Raw genomic sequence first — 19756 nt, 5'->3', positions numbered from 1 at the left:
ACAGACTGAACAGCAGGCAAGGGGGTGCTCAGGTCAGAACTGAGATGCTCTCACTCACTTGCAGAGCTCCAGAGGCACAGAGCCTGGCTGTAGCCAGTGCCATTGTCCCTCACCTTATACAGTGCCTATAGGAAGTATTCACCCCCCTTGGATGTTTTCACGGTTTGTTGTGTAACAACCTGAAATCTTGAGGCATTTAAATGGGATTTGTTTTCCTTTTTTTTATCAAGATTTCAGGTTGTAAGACAAGAAACTGTGAAAACGTCCAAGGGGGGGTGAATACTTACTATAGGCACTGTATAAGCACTAAATATGAAACGTTATGGATGAGCTGAGCTTGCAAAGCAGTCATGTGCTTTTTTCCGTTTCATAAAAGCAGCCGCATCCCTCTAAATCAGCAGGAAACGTGCAGCTCTGATTGCATTATTAAACTGGTCTCATGTGTAGTCAGTCTGTAATGCGTTTGAGACTGAAGAAGCCGTGTCCCCACGACTCGCAGGCCTGGACTGAGGGCTGATTAAACAGCTGCTGGTTCTCATTGAGCTCTACTCTGCTGGTACAAAGCACAATAGCGCTGGCACAGACAGCTGGACACTGCCCATAAATGGGCTCCAAGAGAACTACAGCCTCGGTCTGAGATTTACTTACATTTCGTCAAACAATTTCTCTTTTCTTTCTTTTTTTCTGTCTGTTTGGCAAGGGTGCCAGGAAGCTACCTTCAGGGAATGTAAACAGACGAAAGCCTACACGCCTGCTTTGTGATAAAGATTGAAGCATTGAAGCATAATCGGCATACTGCAAGGCTCCCTTTCCATAGCATTTGGAGCCATTTTACGACAAGCTTCACACTTAAACCTCTTGTCTATACACTGTTCAGGCCACAGTAAAACCTGGATTAGATCAAACCGCTGTGCAATGGGAGTCAGTATAAAAGTCAACATAATTGCAGCTGTAATATGTAGCCAATCCAGCATCTATCTCAGCTCAGTACACCCAGCAGTCTGTTTACTGAAGTCTTAGTGCAGTTTGTTGTTCAAGGAATGCATCCCTTTATCAGAGACACTGCTGAAGATATCAAGCAGGGTCGTTCTTCTGATCTCACTTTGGCACCACAGTCAATCTTTCAGTGCAAAATAAACACCCCTCCCTCCCTCCTGCCTTCCTGGTCAATATAGTTGTGTTCATGGCCTTACAGTCAGAACGAGAGTGGTAGCGATGCACCCCCCAGGGAGGCACAAGGACCTGGTCATGAGTCCCTGTCTGCAGCCATAGCTGTGCAGTCAGGAAACTCATGCACTAGATTATTTATTAAAACATAGACTACACAACAGTACTACATTATACAGATTTTACACTGCATTCTTTGACCTCTTCTTTCGAGGTACCCCTGCCCATAAAATACACTGCAGATAAGTGGCGAGGCTGACAGTAGGGAAGCCATGGGCAGGGGGGCAGGATAGCTGCCCTCTCCATTAGACAAAGCCAACCCTTATGTGCAGGGTTGAGTCGGGTCAGTACCTGTATGTGCAGGGTTGAATCGGGTCAGTACCTGTATGTGGAGGCAACTGGAGTGAGAGAGTTTTATAGCTGATTGGAGAATAATTAGCAATAAGTGGGAGATTTAATTGAGTTTTCAACCACAGCGTGCACCCAGACTGCACCGCAACACAAACCAGACTCAATAGCACAGCACCCAGACAGCACCACAACAGAAACCAGACTCAATAGCACAGCACCCAGACTGCACTGCAACACAAACCAGACTCAATTGCACAGCACCCAGACTCAATAGCACAACGTGCACCCAGACTGCACTGCAACACAAACCAGACTCAATAGCACAGCACCCAGACTGCACCACAACACAAACCAGACTCAATAGCACAGCACACAGACTGCACCACAACACAAACCAGACTAAATAGCACAGCACCCAGACTGCACTGCAACACAAACCAGACTCAATAGCACAGCACCCAGACTGCACTGCAACACAAACCAGACTCAATAGCACAGCACACAAACCAGACTGCACAGCACACAGACTGCAACACAAACCAGACTCAATAGCACAGCACCCAGACTGCACCACAACACAAACCAGACTCAATAGCGCAGCGTGCACCCAGATTGCACTGCAACACAAACCAGACTCAGTAGCACAGCACACAGACTGCACCACAACACAAACCAGACTCAATAGCACAGCGCCCAGACTGCACCACAACACAAACCAGACTCAATAGCGCAGCGTGCACCCAGATTGCACTGCAACACAAACCAGACTCAGTAGCACAGCACACAGACTGCACCACAACACAAACCAGACTCAGTAGCACAGCACACAGACTGCACCACAACACAAACCAGACTCAATAGCACAGCGCCCAGACTCAATAGCGCAGCGGGCTCCCAGACTGCACTGCAACACAAACCAGACTCAATAGCACAGCACACAGACTGCAGCACAACACAAACCAGACTCAATAGCACATGTTGTACTGTGGGGGAACTGGCATTTCATTCATGTTTGTCTTTATTTTCAATGCACTTTGAATAGATGAAACAGTCTGCTGGCAGTAATGTTACTGTAAAACAGAATTTTTTTGCGGCAACTTAATTTCGCTAATGGCCTTCAAAGTCAATTTTTTGCTGCAATAAATGTTTGCTATTCTTTTTCTTTTAATGTACGGCACATGTATGAATAATATATTTCACGATATATTAATTAGCAGATTTTTAATGAAAGCAAATTTAGCAAACATTTCTTGCTCGTGAAATGTTCTTGTTTTACAGTAATTGGGATTGTGCTCTTTGGCTTGCAGTTCTGCATTAGTGGGTTTTACAATGACAGACTGGCACTGCAGTGGCACTGGTGTTTGCAATAATGCATTGTATTGAAGCATTAATATCCCCTGCAGCGGGCATTACAAGATATACAGTAACCCTTAGGTGAACTGGACTTAATGCAAAGCATAAAGATTCCCACCCTGAGATCCAGGAGTAAATATGAAGAGGTCCCTTAAAAATGATGGGAATGGAGTTAACCCTTTAGAATATAGCATAGGCTACTGTTCTATACAAGCTTATATCCACGGCAGTATAGTTTCCATTTCCAGTTGTATTCTTATTACACTGTTTTTAATAGTTCTGTTTTTACAAACTGGCATTTTATCTTTCAAATTTTACAATGAAAGCACATTTGTATCTCTTTTTAAATTTCTGTTTCATCAGATTCTGTGTCAGACTGTTTCTAATGTAATGGTTTACTCGTTCATTTTCTGTGTTTGTGTGAAGCGCTTTGGGATCCTTGTGATGAAAGGCACTGTAGGAATGTGAATTGTTCTTGTTGTATTTTTAATGTAATGTCTTATATAGAACGTATGATGACTTTGTTACACCAATAATAAGGGGGTACAAATATTTGGAAGGGGAACCAATATTCCCAAATATTGGTTCCTAGGTGGAACGAATATTCATTCCTGTGGGAACAAATATTCTTGGGGAACATATATTCTCTGACACGAGTGTGCTTGGCATATACAACAGAAATCCCCTGTCAAAGTGGACCAGTACAGATTCAAGTGTTTATTTACAGTTAAAGAGTGTACATTTCAGTCTTTAACTTGCAGAGCATTGGCTAAGGTCCGCTACAGTTTTGAAGTCGAACTGGAACTTGCATTATAGGCAAGCTAAGTCACATGACTCCCACCTCCCACACAGATGTCTGATTCAGTCAGTACAGTCCCCTAGATGCAATGAAAATAGCATTAGGAGCTTCATCTATTAGGAAACATGTCTTTATGAAGGCTAGAAATGCTGACAAAGGCAAAAGCAGCTGTGCATCGACTATGGCTGTGGACTCAAACCCAAACGAAGCTCTGCCTGGAACGGCATACAGTGAAGCAACTACTGTGGTGACAGTGAACCGCCAAGACAACTCTTCAAAAGAAGTGAATTTGTATAATGATTCTTGTTTAGGAAAATCTATATTTTAGTGGCGTTCTGGTATCTTTAGATTTAGGACTGCACCACTGCCTATCAGGTCACAGTATCGATGAAGGGAAAATGGCTTTTCATTTATATTTATGTATTTTTACCTTTTGTGTCTCCAATATTAACATGTATTATTTTGTTCTGGAATAGAGATGGGTGCTGGGTGCTGAATATATAATCCCATATTCAATTCAAATATGATTCCAATGCAAACTGCAATTGTGCTGTTTGTTTAACTGAGTGGACCAAGTGACCTACATCACATGAAGTACCAGTGTAATTTAGGCAACAGGAAGACGCAGTTTTAACTTTTAACTAAACTTTGTATTTGAAATAAAATCTGCATAACCCTGAATTGGAAAGAACAAACAAACCAGACGGTGTTTTCTCACCCCCAGTGATGGAGTGTTATCCCTGCTTGTTCTCACTACTCCCACAGCTGCCTCTGCATTGTCTAACAGCCTCTTCCTGTCTGCTTTACAGAAACCAAGCAGGAGCTGGAGGAGCTGATGACTGACATCAAGAAGCTGGCTAACAAAGTGCGCTCCAAGTTAAAGAGTAAGTGACTGGAGCCCCTCCCCATGCAAGCATCCTGCAGACCTGAGCCCCTCCCAATGCAAGCACCCTGCAGACCTGAGCCCCTCCCCATGCAAGCACCCTGCAGACCTGAGCCCCTCCCCATGCAAGCACCCTGCAGACCTGAGCCCCTCCCCATGCAAGCACCCTGCAGACCTGAGCCCCTCCCCATGCAAGCACCCTGCAGACCTGAGCCCCTCCCCATGCAAGCACCCTGCAGACCTGCCCCTCCCCATGCAAGCACCCTGCAGACCTGAGCCCCTCCCCATGCAAGCACCCTGCAGACCTGAGCCCCTCCCCATGCAAGCACCCTGCAGACCTGAGCCCCTCCCCATGCAAGCATCCTGCAGACCTGAGCTCCTCCCCATGCAAGCACCATGCAGACCTGCCCCCCCCCATGCAAGCACCCTGCAGACCTGAGCCCCTCCCCATGCAAGCATCCTGCAGACCTACCCCTCCCCATCAAAGCACCCTGCAGACCTAAGCCCCTCCACATGCAAACACCTTGCAGACCTGAGCCCCTCCCCATGCAAGCATTCTGCAGCTTGGGGTGAGTTAGAAGCTCTGGAAATGGCTTTTGTGCAGTGGTTAGGGAGCATGCTTGCGTGGTTTATTTAAAGGGGATTCTAATGGAATGTTAGGTTAAAGGTATGCAACACTTGAAGCCAGCAATTTTCTGAAAGCCAAGCATGTCAGTCATTAGGAAAATTAGCTGGTTGGTAAAATACGGGGCGGAGAAAATTGTGTTCTGCAGGGCAAGTGACCTAGGAACACTACCTGAACATATTCATTCTCAAAACTGCACAAATGAGGCCTACAGAGACTTCTAATAAAACAGTTCAATAACTCAACATGTAAATATAGGGCTGTCACAAAGACAGCCGGAGGGGGGGACGTCAGACCAGAAAGAGGAACCAGGAAATAAACAGAGAGACAGGTGGAGTTTGGTGGAGCTGAGCGAATGGTCTCGCTCAGCATTTAATAAATGAACAGACAGACAGAAAATGAACGGTTGTAACAAACACAAAAACACAGGACACGGCACTGGTAGCCAAAATAAACAGACAAACAAAACGGACTAACATTAAACAAAACACAGTGAGCTTCTATTTTACTTATTACTTATCACAATTACCTCCGTCTCCAATCCTGTTCTCCACTCACCGAACACACAACCCCGAGTGAGTGAAAACATGCTGCTTTTATGCAGCTGTACCGAGACTCGACTGCTAGTCAATCATTCAATTGGAGTCGCGGTACAACTGCACGTGAATTAATAAAAGTGCAGTTCCCTGTGCTCACATTTTATTACATTTTACCTGCACGTGAAGTGCTGTGCAATCCTCGTGCCTAAATACAAACACTCATGTTACACAGACCTGTTTATATCCCGTGTACCAATGACTATGCACCAACATTAACACACAACATATAACAGAAAATACACACAGGGACGGGCACTTTGCCACAAGGGCCCTAGAATTCAAGATGCTCACAGGTATCCCAGGGATTGAAGGGTTAAAGCATGTCATTTTCACACTGATTGCTTTTCAAGTGAGAGGACAGGCTGTGGGACTGTGTGGGGGGATAATTGACACGAGTTAAAGGGAAACTTGGAAGGGTTGTGCAAAGCACAGTGACTGAAGTCATCAGGATTAAGTAGCACTATGAACTTCAAACAAAGACAAGGGAAGGGTACTTGATCTCATTCTGAGAAACACATAATCATCCTCCTCTTCAAAAACAGTCAACCCCAGTCCTCAGAACTATAATCAACCCATCTGCTGAATCTACTGAAATGCATCTATTCCCCGTGTCTCTCTGTCTCTGGGTGTTTCTATGGGATTCATGTATTTCTCACTGGTCCGATCATTTTCCTGGGCTGTTTGGAATGCTGTGCTGTTGTGACAGTATAAAAACTCAATAAGTAGCCTTGTTTAAGCATGGAATTACTGAAGGACCATTGCAACAGAAAGCACCACAATACAATGGATTTAAAACCTTACCACCTCCAGTTTATACAGTACAGAAGGGTATTTCAGGCAAACAAAAAAAAACATTTAATTTCAGCCTGTTTGGGTCAAAATTCAATCAATGGCTGACCCCCTGACCTTTAAATCAGCAATTTAGGCAGCTGTTCTTCCTGGAGACCTGTGCCAAGTGTCATTGCCGTGGAAACAGCACAAGGATTCCAAAACACTATTACAACATTTGGAACACAAATAAAGTTATTTCCCCTGAAAGGTCAGCGTATCTGGTTCTACAAAGAGATGATTCTTGGGGTCCTTTCACACTGGGTATGTTTCCTCGGACAATCTGTGCCCGAGTATGGTTCGGTACGGATGTTCCCGGGTACATTTAAACAAACCGTACTGAGACTCCGTGCGCTTACTTTTGCTTCAGTGTGAAAGGAAAGCGTTTTCGGTTCAGTTGTGAACATATCGAACTATGAAGTGCAACAAACAGGGTCATTCTCCCGGACGCTGTTGCTATGTTAGTGGTAAATCCACGAGCAGTAAATATTCCAGGCTTGGAGTTGATGGAGCTCTCTCATTCATTCATCGTTTATTATTACTTACCTTGAAACTTGAGATGGGTTTGAAGAAAGGTGTGCATGAAGAAAAGTGTTCTGTGGCCTCTTCTGCAGCTGTAGAAATATTCTACAATTCCTGTCATGCCTTCGCCTGAGTGCAAGACACCTTTGTCTGTGTCCACAAAATGTGTCAAAAACACAAAAAAAAGCAGGATCTTCCCAGTGGCTGTAAACATGCTAACTGCGCAGCATGCACTTCAAGGAGATGATGTGTTTTTGTGTTCTCAGTACTCTTGCTCATGTGTAGTGTGAAAGGGAAATGTTCCCAGGACTCCTGAAAAGACGGAAGTGTGCTCAGTACATTTCCAAGCGTACTCAGCACACATCCAGCGTGAAGGAGGAACGATCTGAGGATGTTGGCCCTGAAAGAGAGGAGTACACTTGGTAAGTGTGCTGTACTTGGTAGCTTTTACAAGCATATCCAGTGTGAAAATGACCTAGCCCTTTTGTAATTGAAACCAGTCAATTTAAACAGGGTGGAGAGTTTAATTAAGGCAATTGTATTTAATTGAATTATCAGTGAAGAACGTCAGCCCTGCAGTACAGCCCACACAAAACGCAGAGTGCCCCCCTAATCAGGTTTTACAAAACGCGTGTGCAAAGAAATGCTGAATAAACCTGGCTACAACTGGGAACCACTCCGAATGATTGGACACACTACATAAAATTACATTTGTTGCGACAGTCAGACCTTCTTTATATCACTGCTGTTAATGTCACCCCAGCGCAGTGTCCCAGCCAGAGGACCATGGCAGGTAATGGGAACGAGCTGCTGATAATGTCACTCTGTTAATGTCACACCTAATATCAGTCACTGGTCATACAGCTGGTTTCTACTCCTCCTAATACTGCTGTGGAAAATAACTGCCTTGCATGTACGATTTACACTGCTGTATATTTATCAATATATAGCACACACAACACTGCAATGTAATTCATACAATTTGGTGCACATGCAGAACAGACTATATTTCTAATAGATTGTGTTATTAAACACTATTGTAACCAATGTACTTCCTAATACTCCTTTCTGAGTTCCACAGACATTGTTTTTTCAGCGCTTCTGTTGTGTTTTTGCCAGGTTGCTGATGAACGAATGATAAATTCAAACGTGCTTATTGTCACCAGTTTTAACTGGGCTCCGTTCGGTGGGATATTAAAAGGGTTTGACTGAACATGCATGTTATGAAACACTGTGCGCACCAACATCCCAGTTCATGTCAGCCTTTTAGTTTATTTCGCTCTGCCAAAATATGAAAATAAACTTGAAGGATTTAAATGGTGGTGGTATTTCCATCTGCCACTGTTTAGATCCATCTCTGTGAGGTGGAGAAAGAGCTGCCCTTGAGCTTCAGTGCTGGTGTGACCAGCAGGGTTGTGATCTGATGTGATACTGTATGTCACTATTGTGTAACGTGACATTTTAGTTTGCTCCCTGTGACAGTGACAGGCTGATAGCGTGGGTCTCTAATGGAAACAAACGGAAGGCTACAGATCTAGTAGGTAAGCCCGCTGCGTAGCAAGCCCTAAGGGGGTCTGTGGATTTGAGGGATGTCCTTCCCTTCAGAATAGGGGATTGCTTTCTGCCTTTTCCAAAGAGCAGAATTTCACTCACAAACCCCAGCTGGCACACCAGCGGGCACTGCAGTGTATTGTACAGCAGTGTTTCTCTAGGGCACTGAGAGACGAGGGTCTACACAGCAGATCTTTGGCTGTACTGTCCTTGTTTATCATCGGGCAGCAAAGACGGCACCGATCGGGACCCTGACAGTCCTTTCTGTTGCTTGCAGGCATTGAGCAGAGCATCGAACACGAGGAAGGGCTGAACAGATCGTCCGCTGACCTTCGAATACGGAAGACTCAGGTGAGAAGGAAGAACGGCTATGCGTTAAAACTGCAATATACAGGCATAACGATTAGAAAAACGGGGGTCACTCATTTTCTACAGATGTCATTCAGCCAGGATTAGTAAATAATGCCTCGATTCTGGTGCCTTTACCCAGGTATAGATGAATTGGACGGTCTGGGTGAGGTGCTGCTGAGAAAAGACAGTGGACTAATGCTTTGTTTCCACTGTCTTTTCTCAGGTATAGCTGAGCTGGCTGGTCTGGGCGAGGTGTAGTTACAGTTCAAGATGGCTGTCTGTGTTCCAGTGTTATTTTTTCAGCTTTAGCTGACCCAGGAAGTAGTAGTCAGTAAAGGTTGGAGTGCTGCATGTTTAGCAATTCGAAGGAGCTGGAAAGCAACTGCTCCAGGCTGGGTTGAATTTTCATTTACAGCGTTTGCGATTCTTTGAGTTTTCCACCTTGACTAACATATATCTTTCAAAAAGCGAAAAATCCTGAGATCCCACTGTACTGTCGAGAGATTGTGAGCAGGTTTTAACTTAGAAATCGCGTGTCTTGCCGTGACTTTGCGAGAGTTGTCAATACTGCAAATGAAACAACGCTGGTGAAAATAGCTTGAAAGTATCACATTCAACTGCTTCCTTTAGCAGCAGACAGAAAACAATCTTTGTCTAAAAGTTCTGTAATGTGGCCTTTAAGAAGAGTGCAGAGAGAGTGGGGCAGACCGACAGTTATTAATTCAACTGTAATGCATGCAATAAGTGGAGATTAGTCTGGCCTGCTGGAGCGGGCTGTGGGTTCAGCACTCATTGCCCTGGAGTTAATGAGTTTCACTGGCTCCTCTTCAATCTCTTGTTTCTCCACTGCTAAACCTGACTGGCTCTCTAAAGCCTAAGCCCTTCTCAAAGCCTGTCTGGAGTCAGTGTCACTTAAAGGACTGCAAGCTGATACATTGACTTAGTAAATACCTTGAAATGATGGTGGCTGATTCTTCAGCATCAATAACTCTCACCGCTCTGTGTGAAGAAGTGTCTGCTACCCTCTGTCCTGATTCTCGCAACCTCATTTCCAGTTCAGTCTTCTACATTTTAGAAACTTTAATCAGATCCCCCTAATTCTTTTTTGTTCTCAGCTAAATTCGTTCGGTTCCCGCACTCTGTTTCTGAGCTCAGGGCTAGTCTGGCTGCTCTTTGTTGGACTCTCTCCAGAGCCCCAATGTCATTTTGCTGATGTGCGAACCAGAAGTGAACACAGCTCTTTCACCTTTGACTCTCCATTCATTCTACAGCAAAGGTCACCAGCTGAATTAACTTGTTGATGCCAGTTGACATCACAAAGTCCTAAGAGGTACATCAGATCGATTGATAAGACAGTAAGATGATACAGACATCAGATATGCCAGTCCCAATTTAAGTCAAGATAGGGAAACGACTTGAGGAATTATTGATTTGAGCGCTTCTGTAAGGCCAAATGATTAGTCTGCTAAGATATGGACAAGCCTATATCCCCAGGGACACAACTTCTCGAGAGAATCTAAAACTAGGTATGTTGTCACTGACCTACTTGTTTCTTTACTCTGGTCATTGTGTCCCAGCATTCCACGCTGTCTCGCAAATTTGTGGAAGTGATGTCGGAGTACAACGCCACCCAATCAGATTACAGGGAGCGCTGCAAGGGGAGGATCCAACGGCAACTGGAGATCAGTGAGTAACACCCCCCTCCCCCCAACCATTCCACCAGCCATAGAAAAACCTGCCATTTATAACACACAGGTCTGTGCAAACTGTACTGATGTGTTTGTTATGCGAACATATGCATTCTTTATTATATCATCAAAGCCGTTATATGTAAAAAATATCCCAGAAGTAAGAAAGGCCTACGAAACAAAGATGCCATTCAGTAGCTTTTGCTTAAGAGTTCTGGCTATATTAGCATGTTGCTGTACAGTGACAGCCCCACCTCTCCCTCTCTCTCTCTCTCACCCTCTCTCTCTCCTCTCTCTCTCTCTCTCTCTCTCTCTCTCTCTCTGGCAGTGCAGTGGTACAGGTTCTGATTGCTTATTTCCACCATCTGTCACTCGGTTTCTCTCTTTTATTTGCTAATGAAGACCAGAACTGGGACACTTTCTCTTCCCTAATAGAGAGGGGCATGTTGTTTGTTGATAACTGTCAATCAGTCATACAAAATGTATTGAAAAAGTCACTTGTCTGCTAGACTAAGAAGTTATTCTAGGTGTAATATTTCCCAGCTAGCCGACTGTGTTAGATATACTGTATGGGTCGAATGATGTTCAAAGGTGTTCTGATGATCATTCCAGCTGGATTGTTTTCTCTTGAAGATTGGTGTGATTGGACAGATAACAAAGAACAAAAAAAGATGCTCTCTGATACTGTGCGACTGCTATGATTCTGGAATGAAGTCTTCTGCTGTTAAATTGGGTGAATCAAAGACTGAATCAGTGAATGAGGAATGGAGTTGTAAAGCATGCATGCACACAGGCAGCACACACAGAGACACAATCTGCTGGAGCCAGTGTTATCTATCATGTGCTCCCTGTGGTGCTGTCCTTTGGTGAAGGTCGTCGCCAGCCTGTCAACAGCAGGAGCGAGCAGCGAGGGACCAGCTAATCCCTCTCAGACTCTGGGGGAGCCGCCCGACTTCCACTGCACCTGCGGGGGTGCTCACCTCACAGGCTACAGCCTGTACAGAACACAGAGCTGAAACCACAGCATTCTGACTGCACTGAAACACTGTTAAACTAGGCTGATCAGCTGTGCTAGACTACTGTTTAACCAGCCTGTAATCAATGATAGCAGCAGACAACAGCAGTCACAGAGTCTACAGCACACAATATGATACATGACCTAGTGGTTAGAGCTGAGAGACTAGGAGGCAGTGTGATTAAGTGGTTAGAACTGAGGACTGGGAGGTAGTGTGAAGTGGTTAGAACTGAGGACTGGGAGGCAGTGTGAGTGGTTAGAGCTGAGAGACTAGGAGGCAGTGTGATTAGTGGTTAGAACTGAGGACTGGGAGGTAGTGTGATTCAGTGGTTAGAGCTGAGAGACTGGGAGGCAGTGTGATTCAGTGGTTAGAGCTGAGAGACTGGGAGGCAGTGTGATTCAGTGGTTAGAGCTGAGAGACTGGGAGAGTGTGATTCAGTGGTTAGAGCTGAGGACTGGGAGGCAGTGTGATTCAGTGGTTAGAGCTGAGAGACTGGGAGGCAGTGTGATTCAGTGGTTAGAGCTGAGAGACTGGGAGGCAGTGTGATTCAGTGGTTAGAGCTGAGGACTGGGAGGCAGTGTGATTCAGTGGTTAGAGCTGAGAGACTGGGAGGCAGTGTGATTCAGTGGTTAGAGCTTAGAGACTGGGAGGCAGTGTGTGTGGTTAGAGCTGAGAGACTGGGAGGCAGTGTGATTCAGTGGTTAGAGCTGAGAGACTGGGAGGCAGTGTGATTCAGTGGTTAGAGCTGAGAGACTGGGAGGCAGTGTGATTCAGAGCTGAGTTGGGAGAGTGTGAGTGGTTAGACTGAGAGACTGGGAGGCAGTGTGATTCAGTGGTTAGAGCTGAGAGACTGGGAGGCAGTGTGATTCAGTGGTTAGAGCTGAGAGACTGGGAGGCAGTGTGATTCAGTGGTTAGAGCTGAGAGACTGGGAGGCAGTGTGATTCAAGTGGTTAGAGCTGAGAGACTGGGAGGAAGTGTGATTCAGTGGTTAGAGCTGAGAGACTGGGAGGGCAGCAATCTGTTTACCCAACACAAACACAAAGTGGCTTCCTGGATGTCAAAGCCGTGGGATCTTGGTTGCAGACAGCAGTGGAGTTAGTGCCCATGGACATTTTATTTGTACAACCCCCCAGTAGAATATTCCTGTGACCATAAGGATTTAATTGTAGAAAACAGCAAAGGAAAGAAGGTGTAATTGAAGAGTGCAAGAGCTGTCAAGTAACTATACATATTGTGACAGAAAAAAAAAACTAAATGAACCAAAAACAATAATTTCATACAGCATATAAAAAGCGAAAGCCCTGAAAAAATATACTTATAACTCGAAAATAGCTAAAAATAAGCACCAGAAAATGAAATGAATAAAAACCGAGAAACAGAAGCCCTGAATATATTCCAGAAACAGAACAAGTAAATAAGTCAAATAAATGCCGTGCAGGATCCAGGTAGGAGAGAGGCAGTGAGATTGCTGAAGGGGTGCGTGTGTGCGATGCTGCAGCTAGAGTTACCCTCTGCAGGGCAGGACACAACCAGCCTCTCCTTGGCCCCGAGACAGAGAGCTCCTGGATAAAGATGAGAGACACCAGCAAGCAGCCCACAATCAAAACAGCTGAAGGGAGTGGATTCGGTCAGCCTGTCCGCTTTGATCAGCCTCTAGCATCCCTCCTCCTCAGATAATGAGTTTAGTGGGACAAACCCCAGCCATAGCTACTGTAACAAGACTTTGGGACAGAGACCGTCGGCAGAGGACTTTTGTTTGAGCTTGCTGTTTCCTCCATGAATTAAATCTAATTAAAATGACGATTGTATTTTTCATTAACACGTTATCTGTTTGATGGGATCAGTGTGAGGGAGAACCCAGAGGGTATTACCTGAACTTGTAGGTTGTGTATTTGAGACCACCATAGAGTAGGGAGACAGCCCCTGTGTGTCTAGCACTGTCTCTATAGAGCAGGGAGACAGCTCCTGTGTGTCTAGCACTGTCTCTATAGAGCAGGGAGACAGCCCCTGTGTGCCCCCAGCACTGTCTCTATAGAGTAGGGAGACAGCCCCTGTGTGTTCCCAGCACTGTCTCTATAGAGCAGGGAGACAGCCCCCTGTGGGTCCCCAGCACTGTCTCTACAGAGCAGGGTGACAGCCCCCTGTGGGTCCCCAGCACTGTCTCTGTAGAGCAGGGTGACAGCCCCCTGTGGGTCCCCAGCACTGTCTCTATAGAGCAGGGTGACAGCCCCCTGTGGGTCCCCAGCACTGTCTCTGTAGAGCAGGGTGACAGCCCCTGTGGGTCCCCAGCACTGTCTCTATAGAGCAGGGTGACAGCCCCCTGTGGGTCCCCAGCACTGTCTCTGTAGAGCAGGGTGACAGCCCCCTGTGGGTCCCCAGCACTGTCTCTGTAGAGCAGGGTGACAGCCCCCTGTGGGTCCCCAGCACTGTCTCTGTAGAGCAGGGTGACAGCCCCTGTGGGTCCCCAGCACTGTCTCTGTAGAGCAGGGTGACAGCCCCCTGTGGGTCCCCAGCACTGTCTCTATAGAGCAGGGTGACAGCCCCCTGTGGGTCCCCAGCACTGTCTCTGTAGAGCAGGGTGACAGCCCCTGTGGGTCCCCAGCACTGTCTCTATAGAGCAGGGTGACAGCCCCCTGTGGGTCCCCAGCACTGTCTCTGTAGAGCAGGGTGACAGCCCCCTGTGGGTCCCCAGCACTGTCTCTGTAGAGCAGGGTGACAGCCCCCTGTGGGTCCCCAGCACTGTCTCTGTAGAGCAGGGTGACAGCCCCCTGTGGGTCCCCAGCACTGTCTCTGTAGAGCAGGGTGACAGCCCCCTGTGGGTCCCCAGCACTGTCTCTGTAGAGCAGGGTGACAGCCCCCTGTGGGTCCCCAGCACTGTCTCTGTAGAGCAGGGTGACAGCCCCCTGTGGGTCCCCAGCACTGTCTCTGTAGAGCAGGGTGACAGCCCCCTGTGGGTCCCCAGCACTGTCTCTGTAGAGCAGGGTGACAGCCCCCTGTGGGTCCCCAGCACTGTCTCTGTAGAGCAGGGTGACAGCCCCCTGTGGGTCCCCAGCACTGTCTCTGTAGAGCAGGGTGACAGCCCCCTGTGGGTCCCCAGCACTGTCTCTGTAGAGCAGGGTGACAGCCCCCTGTGGGTCCCCAGCACTGTCTCTGTAGAGCAGGGTGACAGCCCCCTGTGGGTCCCCAGCACTGTCTCTGTAGAGCAGGGTGACAGCCCCCTGTGGGTCCCCAGCACTGTCTCTGTAGAGCAGGGTGACAGCCCCCTGTGGGTCCCCAGCACTGTCTCTACAGAGCAGGGTGACAGCCCCCTGTGGGTCCCCAGCACTGTCTCTGTAGAGCAGGGTGACAGCCCCCTGTGGGTCCCCAGCACTGTCTCTATAGAGCAGGGTGACAGCCCCTGTGGGTCCCCAGCACTGTCTCTATAGAGCAGGGTGACAGCCCCCTGTGGGTCCCCAGCACTGTCTCTGTAGAGCAGGGTGACAGCCCCCTGTGGGTCCCCAGCACTGTCTCTGTAGAGCAGGGTGACAGCCCCTGTGGGTCCCCAGCACTGTCTCTATAGAGCAGGGTGACAGCCCCCTGTGGGTCCCCAGCACTGTCTCTGTAGAGCAGGGTGACAGCCCCCTGTGGGTCCCCAGCACTGTCTCTGTAGAGCAGGGTGACAGCCCCCTGTGGGTCCCCAGCACTGTCTCTGTAGAGCAGGGTGACAGCCCCCTGTGGGTCCCCAGCACTGTCTCTGTAGAGCAGGGTGACAGCCCCCTGTGGGTCCCCAGCACTGTCTCTGTAGAGCAGGGTGACAGCCCCCTGTGGGTCCCCAGCACTGTCTCTGTAGAGCAGGGTGACAGCCCCCTGTGGGTCCCCAGCACTGTCTCTGTAGAGCAGGGTGACAGCCCCCTGTGGGTCCCCAGCACTGTCTCTGTAGAGCAGGGTGACAGCCCCCTGTGGGTCCCCAGCACTGTCTCTGTAGAGCAGGGTGACAGCCCCCTGTGGGTCCGCAGCACTGTCTCTGTAGAGCAGGGTGACAGCCCCCTGTGGGTCCCCAGCACTGTCTCTATAGAGCAGGGTGACAGCCCCCTGTGGGTTCGCAGCACGTTCAGTGTAGTTCCAGAGAGCTAGTCCTTTAACAGCTCATGTTCCCACTCAGATTATACAACCACATACAGTGACTGACCTAACTGTGAAACAGGAGCCTAATTTAATATTCCTCTTCCATCCATTACTTACAGCCCCCAGGACACTCTCCTGCACAATATGTAAATTCTGAAAATGCTTTTTTATTCTGTAAAATAATGTAATAGATACTGTAATGAATTGTTCAGGTGAGCTTAAAAGAGTTTGCAGTGGCCAATACTAATTCAGCAGTTTCCATGACAACCCCCAAGACTGCCAATGGCAGTTGTTTGGAGTAAAGCTGGCTGTATTTTGAATGTGTCAGAGCTGGCTAAATCAGAAGCTAGTCAAAGACCAGTTAAAGACTCTGCTAGGTTTGAAGTGGTCTGATAAGAGCTGGGCAAAAATAAAAAGAAGCAGAAATGCCTGCAACATGAAGCACATACTTTTGTGCAAAAAGCCTGTAGGAATGATTCATTTCTCATGTAAAATTGAATCCCACGTATGCATTCTGTAATATATAAAAACTGCATCTCCTTGCTGCAGGTGAGTTTTGATCACAGGGAGCAAATAGCAGATCTGATAGACTATGTAGGTGCTTGGTTGGTAGGAGCTTCCATATCCAAGACTGCACAAAATATCTGAAGATTCATTACGATACACATAACCCCCCCCCCCCCCCCCGGGGGTATTAACTCCCAGTGAAAAATAAACAGCCTATCAAATTATAAAATGAAAAAAAAAATAATATGGTTTAAATATAGAACTGATTGACTGTTTATTAGAATAACTTATTTAGCCTGTCAAAAAAAATAGAGCCCGAGTCATTGATGGGCACTGGAGTCCCGGTTTCAGTGTGGGTGGCTGTTCCAGTCTGCTCTTGATTAATGTGCTCTACAAGGCGAACGCAGCCCCCTCCCTTTGCTCACAGCGGTACTCCTTTGAAAAGATGAAGAGCGGCGACTCAAACAGTTTATTCAGCGTAGCGACGTGACTGATTGGCACTCTGAGGAGTCAAGTGAGTGCCGGCTAATTACATCAGGAAAGGTGATTTTTATAATCTGTTAGGCAAGCGAGATGCAGCAGAGGAAAGCACAGGCATTCAGCAGGGTTTGTGTCTGCTGTAAGTGTGGCTCTTGGGTGTAAAAAAAGCAAGTAACAACAACCCCCTAATAATGCAATTATTTTTTGCTGCCACTTAAAAGCAGTTCTGATACAGAAATGATATCTCTGGCCCCCAAGTGGCTATAAAGCATGACCGTGTGGGTTCATGTCCTGTCTCCACTGTTTGGTATTCCAAAGGGAGCATCACATTGTCTCTGGTGTTCCTGTGGGTTAGGGAGGCAAAAACTACATCAGACCCTACTGGCCAGGTGCCTGGGGAGCTCAAGCAGAGTCCAGCAGGGCCTTTGTCCTCCAGGGGCTGGTAGCTTATCAATATCAACTGTGGAGCTTCAGGGTGTAAAGAAGCTATTGTCTTGGTTGTGAGAACGGAGGAGGACCACAGTTCTCCAGAGCTGTTGTTGGGAGTTGCTACAGCAACGTAATTGGACATTCAGAATTTAAACTGGGAGTTAAATAATTGAGAAGTGATCTATCAATTTAAAACAAGTTCTCTCATTAAAACACTTTAAAGTTCATTTCAAGTTCTGCAATTCTCCGTTCGGCATCTGTTATCCCTGAGCCATAATCCTGACTCTTCCCACGCAGGTTATTCCAAGTCAATTACAGCTTTTCAGATTTGATAATGCTCTTGGACTTAGGAAGGCTAAACACTATCCTTTAGTTGTAGAATACATTGAAATACTGTGAGTCAGACACGCTGCATGGCAGAACAAGCAAGATAGAAAACCAGTATTTCAATATCTCAATAAGATTCCTGAGGGCCAGTCCCCAGCATGTTCTAGAAGCCTCTGAATGTGTGAGATTTGTAATACTTGTACAGATGCTGTAAGGTCCTTTGCTTTTTTTTTTAGTTTAAGTCTCGCCTCCAAAAAATAATAATAATAATAATTAAACAAACATTTGAAGCTAGACCACTAAAAAAATCCCACCGGATGTTTGAGTTGAGTATCGTCACCCAGGTCTGTGAAAGTGGAGTGTGCAGAATTGAAGTGTGCTGATGTTATTTCTTTATCAGACCTGTTTTACTACATGACTTTTAATAACACCACCGTGCTGCACACAATCATGAAGTCTGAATACAAGATCAATTATTCGCACCCTGCAGGATCTCATTTGTAGGTTAATTGCAGAGGTGTCGGTGCAGAGTTTCAATGTTCTGATGCTGAATTCTCCCAAAGGACTCTCACTGCAAACCAGTCTGAGGTGTACAAATTAGAGTATTACAAAAGTATTGAATGCAGTCTAAGTGTGAGTAGGTTGGAGTAGCTCAGCGGTTAGAGAAAGTGCCCAGAAGGCTCTGAATGCGTGAGATTTATAATTCTAGGTACAGGGTAGTTCATTCGCATGGGAGCGAGAAGCACTATAGCAAGTAAATCAATTGCTGATGTCCTGGGAGGTGGTACACATTTACTGTGCAGCAGAAAGGGAGAGAGCCGCTGGCTGTGCAGACTCACAGTGCCCTTGTGATGATGAGAATGCAGCCTCAAACTGCACTGCTGTATTAATAATGCACACTCAATAACAATAGCCCAGCATTCTCCTTCTCTACATCAGCCACTTGCTTTCACTTTAATTTGCTTTTCTAGCCTCCTGTGGGATGTGTAAACGCTCCTGGGGTACCGTGGAGGCGGCGTGTCTTTTTAACAGCCACTCTATTAAGTATCAGGATGTGGGGAGGGGGTGGGGTACCGTGTTTGTTTGAGAGGTAAGGTAGGGTTATGATACAGGTGGTAAAAAAACACAGGTATAACTAACACAAGTGGCTTGAACCTATGTAGTGTGGATCTGTGGATCCTGCTATTATATAGAGATGGGCTACAGTGAATTTCTAGGTTATTATTAAATCGCCCAAAACCAGAGATGGAAAATATAATCACAGCCGCTCCATTTTTTTTGTTTTTTATAATAAAGGAAACTATTAATTGAAAAAAGGGTAACACTTTACATTGTGTCTCTAATTACTGTGTATTTACTTAGTACATATTTACTTGCACATAATTCCAATGTTATTATGCATCGCTAAAATGAACTTAATGTGTAAATCATTTTGCACGATATATGTAAGTACACAATTATATCAGAAAAGGGTTAGGATTTGGTTTAGGGTTATAGTTAGGGTTAGGGTTATATCATGCAAAAAAAATGCTCATTAGGTACATTTAAACTATGCATAATACCATTATAATTGTGTAAATACAAATGTGTTTACTAAGTAACTTCTATGTAACTACACAGTCATTAGAGACACTGAATGCCAAGTGTTACCAATAAAAGTTAAACAACAAGAAAATAATCGTCCCAGGAAGCCTGCAGTGCTTTGCTGCAGGTACCTGTATGTCTCTTCACCAGGGTTATGTCAAAGGCTGTTCTTCCGTGGGTTTTATTTTCTTGTTGGTTGGTGACTAAAACAGGCCACTGCAACGCTCAGAGAAGTCAAAGTTACTGAATGTGACGTGTCATAGAGTGCTTTATTTATGGGCTGGGACTCGATTGTAGGGCACATGCATACAGTATATAACATTGTATAACATCAAGGTGTTTCACAGAGCTGTGTGCTGCGGCAGGGTCTGATTTAATACCTGCAGCAACTCAGCAGCCTTCACAGGTACTCACATCACAGCTGTCCAAATGTCAGTGACGGGCGCCATCAGTATTCAGCCCATGAATTCAATCAGGAGTCTGCTGGTTCCGTGGTTCTCCTCTCTATTATTCACAGTCAGGCCCGGTCTGCTGTGACTCTCACTCTCTCTCCTCTCCATCTGCCTTCCTCCCTTCCGCCTTCCTTGAGCC

The 19756-nt window shown here is 46.3% G+C and overlaps 1 protein-coding gene across 1 annotated transcript; it reads left to right on the top strand.

Annotated features, from left to right (window-relative positions):
- Positions 1–4479: 4479 nt before the first annotated feature.
- Positions 4480–10724, top strand: LOC121308496 (syntaxin-1A-like; the record flags this gene model as incomplete). The annotated part of the gene is made up of 3 exons (XM_041240926.1): positions 4480–4554; positions 8956–9029; positions 10607–10724. Coding segments are annotated over 3 exons (266 nt in total), but the record flags the coding sequence as incomplete, so codon positions are not given.
- Positions 10725–19756: the final 9032 nt, after the last annotated feature.

This window comes from Polyodon spathula, unplaced genomic scaffold (assembly GCF_017654505.1).
Source record: "Polyodon spathula isolate WHYD16114869_AA unplaced genomic scaffold, ASM1765450v1 scaffolds_729, whole genome shotgun sequence".
NCBI lineage: Eukaryota > Metazoa > Chordata > Actinopteri > Acipenseriformes > Polyodontidae > Polyodon > Polyodon spathula.
The sequence above is the reverse complement of the archived record's forward strand: the minus strand, read 5'-3'. Positions and strand labels throughout refer to the sequence as shown.